At 40.9% G+C, this 8,889-nt stretch overlaps 3 protein-coding genes across 3 annotated transcripts; 1 reads left to right on the top strand and 2 right to left on the bottom strand.

The window, feature by feature from the left end:
• The first annotated feature begins 121 nt into the window (after window positions 1-121).
• Window positions 122-403, top strand: LOC108143631. The gene has a single exon (XM_017268145.2). It carries the CDS (start codon window positions 159-161, stop codon window positions 303-305), a length of 147 nt encoding a protein of 48 aa, XP_017123634.1. The 5' UTR covers window positions 122-158; the 3' UTR covers window positions 306-403.
• A 3,099-nt stretch (window positions 404-3,502) lies between these two features.
• Window positions 3,503-3,691, bottom strand: LOC108143632. The gene has a single exon (XM_017268146.2). The coding sequence runs from the start codon at window positions 3,689-3,691 to the stop codon at window positions 3,548-3,550; it is 144 nt and encodes a 47-aa protein (XP_017123635.1). The 3' UTR covers window positions 3,503-3,547.
• A 2,394-nt stretch (window positions 3,692-6,085) lies between these two features.
• On the bottom strand, window positions 6,086-8,403 carry LOC108143633 (tubulin-specific chaperone E). Its single transcript, XM_017268147.2, has 5 exons — window positions 8,033-8,403; window positions 7,494-7,966; window positions 7,005-7,428; window positions 6,665-6,947; window positions 6,086-6,607 (listed from the first exon to the last, which is right to left on the bottom strand). Exons 1-5 carry the CDS (start codon window positions 8,126-8,128, stop codon window positions 6,312-6,314), a joined length of 1,572 nt encoding a protein of 523 aa, XP_017123636.1. The 5' UTR covers window positions 8,129-8,403; the 3' UTR covers window positions 6,086-6,311.
• Window positions 8,404-8,889: the final 486 nt, after the last annotated feature.

Raw genomic sequence — 8,889 nt, 5'->3', positions numbered from 1 at the left:
GATCAACCTTACAAATATTTACTGAGCAAGCAAAGTTCATCACCTTGTTGTTGTTTGCCAATCGGCAGATGCAATTACGACTGCGATCGAAAGAGCTTCATTGGGGCTGATATATAAGGCCGGAGGGCTGTTATTCGACCCTGCAGTTTGAAGCGAAAATGATTGCCACAACGGTTTGCTTTTACCTGGTGCTCTTGGCCATTCTCATGGTTTTCCTGTCGCCCACGGCAGAAGGTTGCTTTATCCTACTGGCGTGCCTGCTGAATTCGCCATATTGTCCATTCAACGCCACTGCATTAGGATGATAGAGTGACTGTTTGTGTACCCCCTTCCCACACCTAATAACTAAGAAAATATACCTAACCATGATTTAAATGAAAGAAATAAAAGCCTTAAAGTTTAATGCGGGAGGGAACTATCGAAAAAGGTTCTTAGTTTCTTAAATACTGTTTTGCTCAGTACACAAATCCGTTGGGCAGTGTCTATTTTGGTTTCCAAAACTTAGTGCTTAAAACTAATTCTTACGCTTCTATGTCGCCCACGAATTCTCTAATTCTGTTACGCTTTCGTCCCATTACGCATTCGCACCGTGGGCCCACGACTTTCCAGCGATTGTTTGGCCAACTACTGGCTGCCTACGCCGCAATACCTGACGTATGAGTGATATTTAATTAATTGCCATCTGCCTGCTGTTTGCACTCAGTAAATTTGAATTACAATCCGGGAAAGTCAACACAGCAATGTGTGTACGCTACCCCCGGTGATACACGCCCCTTCCTCCGCACGTGTGGATATAGACCCGCACCCCCCCCCTGGAGCTCAGCACCTCCCCCCGCAGGCTCCAGTCTGCCCATGGATGACTAGACAAGCAAAAAGTCGTTTGGAGAGTGGGGCGGAGACTTTGACACGACTTGGCGACGACAGCTTGTAACATTGTGGCGCCTCGGAGTATGCCGCTACAGCAGACTGCGGATTTTTACACCTTTTCGAACACTTAAAGTTGACTTAACAATGATTTGCTTCATTTGTCACCCCGAAATTGGAAAACCTTTTCCCACCATAAAAATTGAAACGAACATTGTGCGCGATGTGAAATTAAATAGCAAGTTAAAACTAGCTTTATAGAAGGTAGGAACGTTACCTACATTGACATTTCAAGTGGCTTTAAATTATACATTATCTTCCGTATTTATATATTCTCTGTTCCACCTTGTATAAACATTTCTCTTCAAATTAGAAAATATCGTTTGCACATATTGTCTGTTAAAAATGGCAAAATGTGGCATGGGCTGATTTTTAGAGAACACTGTAAAGTATCGATTTAGCCTTGTAAAAAGTGGACGTTTGTCCACTTCATAAATGAAAACGAAAATCAAAATAAGTTTTTGTGTAAGTGGGACAACCGTCGAGTGCGCCAGAACTGAAAACATTTTACACTCACAACATTTTAATTTTAATTAAAACTTGTTCAAATAGCTTTCCATTTTTTGACAACTATAATATAAATTATTGCTTTATTTCCTTATTTTCATTATTTTATAATTAAAATATTAAGCTTTTAAACAATGGAGTGGAAAGGAAGAGAAAGGGATCGGTGATGCCAAATTACGAAAACTAGTTCCCAAAATCGTTAGTTCTTGTCATAAATGCGATGGCCGTGTGTTTTGAGGCATTTTCTTGAAAAAACAAACTAAATTACATGGCTAATTGCCTTAAACTACTCTCTTAAAGTCTTCCGAATTTGTTGATTCCTAAGTTTTCTCTTACATAATAAAGTTCATGTAATCGCGAGCTACAGGCTCGATGGGCTCAAATGTTGATGAAGAACACATGTTCGTTCGAAAGGATTAAAGAATTTTAAAGTTTAACCATAAGTCGGTAGGTTACCCGTGTCTCCCTAATATATGTACAATGCTGCCATTAGTAAGCAACTTAAACCCTTTAACTTATGGCCACGAAAGCGTCGCTTCTCTCAGCCAAACTTTGTTCTCGGTTTTTGCTCGCTTGGACGCCTTGTGTTTCTTTTGTGTTCTGTGTTGCTTTTCCTTCCGAGCCAAATCGGTTTGCGGTGTGGTCTGGGCCTTAAATTCCACTTCTGTTCAGCCCAAGAGTGGGCCGCAAAAATGTTATCCTTTGTGTGCGAAAAGGTACCAACTCCCGACCGGAAATTATACCGCCCACCTGCAGGGTCAAACGGGCATTGTTACCTGGCCATTGTTGGCTGCATTTTGTTATTCCTCGGTCCATGCTAATTAAATGCCAATTGGCTTGCTTCAGTTCATCTTCGTTAGGGGGCAAAAACTGGAGGAGAGTGGAAGCCCATCCATGTTCCATTAAATGATGTCTACGTTCGTGGCATTTATTGATATTCGCTTGGCTCATCTTCCACATTAAGTGAACCGCCCGAGGCGTCTAATGATTTCTAAATTTAATTTTCATTTACCAAAGTGGAAAAGGAGGTAGGGCTCGAGCCGCCCACAAACAGCCTGCGGTTTCCTTTCAATGCGAATCGCACACATTTTTAGTACTTTCCTCTGACTCTTCGAAGATGGATGTTTGGGCAAATAAAAGTGGCAATGAAATTTACATTGCCTAATTGTCACACACATTCATTGGAATTCGAGAAGCATGCTGACATGAACCGACATATGTATATTAAATAAATTCCAGCTCCAGTAGCCTTTAAGGCATTCAAACCACAAAAGAAACCTGGTCAAATAAATTATTCTGAAAATGTGTCAATGTGAAATAAAATTTTAAAAATCCACTCCTTTGATTTGTGCCAGTTGTTCTCCACACACGAGATCGGAATAAAAAAATTATTACTGAAAACCCAACAATAAATTAAAACTTTGCTTGTAATTTTAGGTGAAATAAAAATAAAAGAAAAACAATTTTTTAAACACATTCCAGAAGGACTTATACTTGGTAAAGCATAAATTCGTCATAATGACAATTATAACATATAACATAACAATTATTTGCCCATATTTGAAGAGGTTTTATGTTACAATAGGATTTCCACCCGAAACAAAGTCCTGCAAATTGAATAAGCTGAAACAAAGATTGCTTAAACAGTAAGCAACATAAATGACAGCGTCCAAGTTGCAAGGTGACTATTAAATCTCCGCAAAATTCGAAGCTTTGAATTTGACTAAGTTTCGCTCATTACGAAGCTGGGCTAAATCCCACCCAACCGCCTCAAATGACCCGAAATGAGCAGCTCCGGGTGGGAGTTTGCCTTTGGAATTGCGCAACCAGAACACGTACTGACAGCGGCGAAAGTGAAAGCCACAGCCGAGCAAGCTTTGCACTTAATTAGTGCAAATAACTAATGACAAACTTCGCACTTGCCGGAACACTTCGGCTCTTAGTCAAGAAACTGGCCAAGCAGAACGCAAAGGGGATATATTTGGGCTGTATATTGTTTGAGCGGTTGATGTATCCTATCGTGCTTAAGAAGGGAAGGTTTATTTACTTTGGGTGGCATACATTTCTGTGTTGGCTCAATGGAAACGTTGATTTTCAATAATTTACATCCCGATCATTAAGTGGTGGTGGTCCTGAAGGGACATATCTGCAGCCGGTATAAACAGGCCCACAGGAGCAGTGTGGACTCGGCAGTGGGCACCAAGAAGATCAGCAGGACTGAGACCAAAAGCAGGTAGAGCCACAACACTGGGATATCCATGGTTCCGAGTTGAAGCGAGGAAGTTGACCGACTGAGCGCCCAGTGCCCATTTATAGGCCCGCGGCTGGCTCCGTTCATGTTTGACCAGTTGCGACCTGGTCGCATGTCTTTGACCCCAATCGCAGGCGGTAAACATTTGCCCAGCCCACAGCAATGGACCGCCCATGGGCAGTGCAACCTTTAAGGCCTCCCAAGGCACACTCCATAGCAGCTGAAACGCAATTACCCACAAGTAATTGTCACATTTTCAACTCATCGAAATTAAATTACTTTTCGGCTGATGTCAGATGTGTGGGACGGTGACGGTTGCCTAAGGCAAATTAGTCTACAAAACTCGATCTGACATTTCACATTCACGATTATCTTTGCGGTCACAAATTGAATTCGTTGATGCATGAATGTGCCGGGTATCGAATAAATCTCATTTGGCTGCTAATTGTTCTCGAATGTGTCCTAATGCATAACAAACAGTTTAAACTTTTGTTACCTGGTTGTATATTGTACTAAAATATCTCTTGAGTGACATTCTACGTAGTGACGAAGTTTGCGATAGGAGACTACCATATAAAACGTTTGCCAATTTGATCAAAAAATATTGTTACGAGATACTATTTGGCTCTCAAAAATTTCGGTGAAAGTAAAAAAAATTAATTAAAAGAAAACAGCAATAAAGGATGCGTCGAGCAATACCAAATCATATGAACAATTTCAAAAGTTATTTGTTTAAAAGATTGATATGCCATTTTTTACCTTTGAAGCATAAGAAAACTTTTGTTTTTATTTATCTTAATGTTAAGTTAAAGAAATTAGGTTTTATAGACTTTTGATATTGTTTTAATTTTAAAAAAGAAAATATAACTATTATAAATTATATACAATTCACTTTTTAAAATACTCAAGTATCTAATTTTCAAAAAATTAAATAAAATAAAAAATATATACTTGTATATGATCTATTTTTTAAATTACAATTTTGTATAATATTTTCAAAATATTATGTTTCCCATTTAAAAAAATATAGTTTTTGATTGACCGCAGCTGTATGTGTGTTGGTTTTTTAGGTAAATTTTTTATTGTAGACTCCTGGAATAACTTTTGTTGTACTAGGCAGCTAGAGCTGGCAAACGTTTTTAATAAAACTGTTAAGAAAATCCGATAACGTGGCTACGAGAATGCCAAACGCATATAGTCTTGCGAATCTACAGATAAGTTTTTATCACTCTTTTTTGACATAACTGATCTGTACGATCTACATTTCAAATTAAAAAAAAAAACTGAAAAATATATAATGTCTTACTATTTGTAGCTTTTTCAATAGTGGAAGAACTAACTAATTTTTAGCTCAAGCTGTTTAATGAAAACATAACTTTCGAGCGAAGTATCGGTAGAATATACCTTTGTGAATTGTTCAACGAATGACTTTACATCAACTTTTCATGCAATTTTGCCATTCCTGAACGATAACTCGTTGACCAGATTCCAATTTCCCGAATATATTTGGTTGGGCATTGCGCCACTTGCATACAGAGATGTTATTAAGTGCACTTGACCAGGGAGTCATGTAGAACAGGAAAGCGACGTAAAAAGCACCCTTTTTGTGGGCAACCCCATACAATTCCATACACCTTTTCACCCTTATGCGAGCATATTTTCTCCCTGGCCACGCGCCGTAGACACTCATTAATAATGCATTGTCTGCGAGCCATAAACAAGTTTACTTGCCAGTTCGTGGGCGCTGCTTCTTTTGTTACAGCAGCAACTTTAAATATGACAACAATTAAGTCGAAAATATTTGTCAGCCATGCTAATGCCAGGCGACAGTTGCTGCAGCCGAATTATGCAAATGCTGGCCATGTTGACGAGTATATCCACCATTTTGGTAGTCGCTTTTGCATTTAAAACCAGAGAGAGGGTAATCTATGAATAGGTTGCGGAATTAAACATTAAAGCAACAGGTGGAATACGAAATTAGTTTGGCATTCAATTAAATGGCTATAAGAAAGGAACATAACAGGAAACCTAAATATAAACCAAAGGATTAATAATAATATTTGTTTCAAAATGTGTCTTTGCTCCATCCTTCTTCCTAGTTAACCAAATTTTTGAATATAGATTGCTTTTATATAATAGTTGAACATTTCAAATTATCAATATTATTTTCAAACTTCAATTGGGTCCAAGTGGCTTATATGCAATTCCAATATATCAATCCAGTGTGTGGAACTTTGTCTTACCAACATCCACTAAGTTTAAGTCAGCTTCTGCACATATATAACATAAATCCTGCTAAATCATTTAACTATTTTTCATTTCGTCCTGCAAATTACAACAACCGCAAAGTTAAAATGTAAATATATCCCAAAATATCATTCGAAGGCGAAATAAAAAACCTTCTTTGGTTAAATAACATATTTTCTTTTTTGAAAAGCAAAATAAAAAAATAAATATGCGCGTATAATTGCTTAGTGAAAATTTCAACTTATCAGTACCTAGAGATAACATTAGCAATTTAATGCGTGGATGGGGGCCCAATTTAAATTGAACAAACAATTTTTGATTTCCAATTGCCTAAAATTAAAATACCACATATAAATACGGAAATGGGTTTGAGCGCGAGACGCTATTGAACCAAAACAGTGTCGTGCTCTTGCACAGAATAGAAGTCCAGCGTTTTAGCATTATTGTCCAGCGGAACAACCAGATCCGGATGCTTTGCATCAATGTAGCACAGCTGGGGAACGTTACCGGCTAGCCGAAATCGCTTCATGATCAGTCCCTGCAGAGTCTGCACAGTAATCATTCGTGGAACTTTCTTCTCCCAGATCTCGCCCGTCAGCTGATGCCGTATGCGAACATTAATTAAATTCGATTGCTTTGCTTGGATACGCGGTACAAAGTCTGCCGGGGAGCCATACTCTGCACAAAAAAAGGAAAACTTTAGTCTTCGAATCACTTGGTCAGAAAATAGCTTACTTTTAACCAACAATGGATAGGTGCGATGACGACGACAGAACTCACGCAAGGAATCCGATCCTTGATGCGTCGCCTGCATCCAATCCAGGGCGTATTTCTTCCAAATATCGTACTCGGCACCACGTCTCTCCTCCGCTGTCACCTCGGTTCTATTGATGAAGTGTAGGCCGGCTATGCTAGCCACGGCCTTGGAGGCCATTTCATCAAAATTTGACTTTAAGTGCGGCGTCATACTCAGACGTTTCAGCTGGGGCAGCTTGTCCAACTCGTTGAACGCATCAGCCTGTGCAAAGTATATTAATAAAACTAATTTTGATTGCGGCTAGTGGCCAAGTCCTACCTCATTCCAAATGGGATTGTGAAGAAGGTTCAACTGCTCCAGCGAGACAAACATATTCAGTTTCTCTTGCGGATCGCAGTCGGGAAGCTTTATCTCCTCGATGCCGTTCTCCATGAGATTCAACAAACGCAACGTAGACAGGTTGCCCAACTTGGCCACCTGATCAAAGTCCATGATATTCGTGCGATGCAAGTCAAGCTCCTGCAGCTGCCTGAAGATCTTTTTCCGATCGACCTCGGCCAGCTGAGCGAAAGAGTTCTCCTGCAGGCCCAGAGACACAATGTCGGGCCAGAGAAGTGCCGTCTGCATCACATCCCTCCAGTCGGAGAAGCCGCAACTGCGCAAGTTGATTCGTTTGAGCTGCCGAAAGGAGGGCTCCAGATCCGCGATTTGGGACGTCGTGGGCAGGACCAGTCGGTTGGAGCTGGAAGGTTAGTGCAATGGGCAGTGGTCAGTCAATAGGCCAACAGGAATATGCATTCTACTTACCTCAAGTTCAGAACTGTAAGGGAGGGCAGCTGCTGCGCGATGCTGGCCACGATCTCCCAGTTCCAGATCAAGGTGTGGCTCACGTTCAGCGTGGTCAGCTGTGTCAGCTCCTTCAGGTACCCGGCAGCATTCACCGGCGTTTGGTCAACGCTCACCTCCTCCAGCTGCTCGAACTTGCTCTGCTTGCGGGCGATCTTGTCCATGCCCACGACCTCGAAGAGAGACGCCTGCAGACTCGCCTGGGCCTCTCGAATGAGGGATTCGTCCACGTTGCTCGAGTCGTAGTTCAGGTACCGCTCTCGGGCAGCGTCCTCCAGGGTGGCGCACGGGCCCACCTTGCCCGGCCGGATGAAGCTGCCCGCCGTGGGCGTCTGCGTCTGGAAGTAGCGCTTGCCGTCCACAATGCCGTTGTGCTTGCCCCGCAGCCCGTCGTCCCACTCGATGCCCAGCCAGGTGCCCATGTGGCCGCTCACCTGGAACACGAAAGACGCAGCGGAGTTAGATCTCTGGTCTGCGGAAACCCTTCTCCTGCAGCTTACCTCTCCCACATAGCGCACTGTGCCGTAGTTGTCGGCTATCTTGATGCGAGTTCCCAGCGGATAAAACAGCTGCGCCTCATCGATAATGCCCACCATCTCGATGGATTTTGTTTTTGTGGTTTCCGCGGCTCCCACACAAGTACACACGAGTCACACACTCGCACACGCCTTTGTGTCTGTATTCCGCAGCTGCTCCCAATTTGTGCTCGATTCGAACTCCGGTTAATTTGTCCCGCTTTTACATCGACATTACAGTCTGGAAGGTGCAGAATTAGGGCTGTGGAATTATTGTGCAGCCTTTATTCTGAGTCACAAACTGTTATTTTTATTTTAGTTTAGTCGAGTGTGGCCCTAAACGGAAGCTAACGAATTACCTATAATAAACGGGGACTGGTCACACTGCGAGAACCAAAAGTTACAACGTAACGTAACAAAACGTAACGTAACAATAATTCGTAAATACCGTTGACTTCCTTTTTATTTTTGAAAAATTACAGCCGTTACACGAACGGGTAAACGGGTATTTCCATACAAAGCATGTAACATTGTACTTCACTGTTTACAAGTTCGACCTAAAATGTCTAATTTTCTCGATAACAAAAAAAATCGGTAAAAGAATACTAATAATATAATAATCTGTCATGATTTTAATTAAACGACTTTAATTTTTTTATTAAAAATATCTAAAATTTTATATATTTATTTTCAAAACTTATCATTATTCCGGAGTCAAATACCAAAATCGTAAATACTACTTACTAAATAGAATATAAACTGAACATCAATAAGCTTAGTACCAGTGAAATTCATTTTTTTCGAATGGTATAGTGTGTAACACATAAAACACTAGTAAACAC

Source organism: Drosophila elegans, unplaced genomic scaffold (assembly GCF_018152505.1).
Source record: "Drosophila elegans isolate 14027-0461.03 unplaced genomic scaffold, ASM1815250v1 contig_520, whole genome shotgun sequence".
Lineage (NCBI taxonomy): Eukaryota > Metazoa > Arthropoda > Insecta > Diptera > Drosophilidae > Drosophila > Drosophila elegans.
This window is presented reverse-complemented; position numbering and strand designations above follow the sequence as displayed.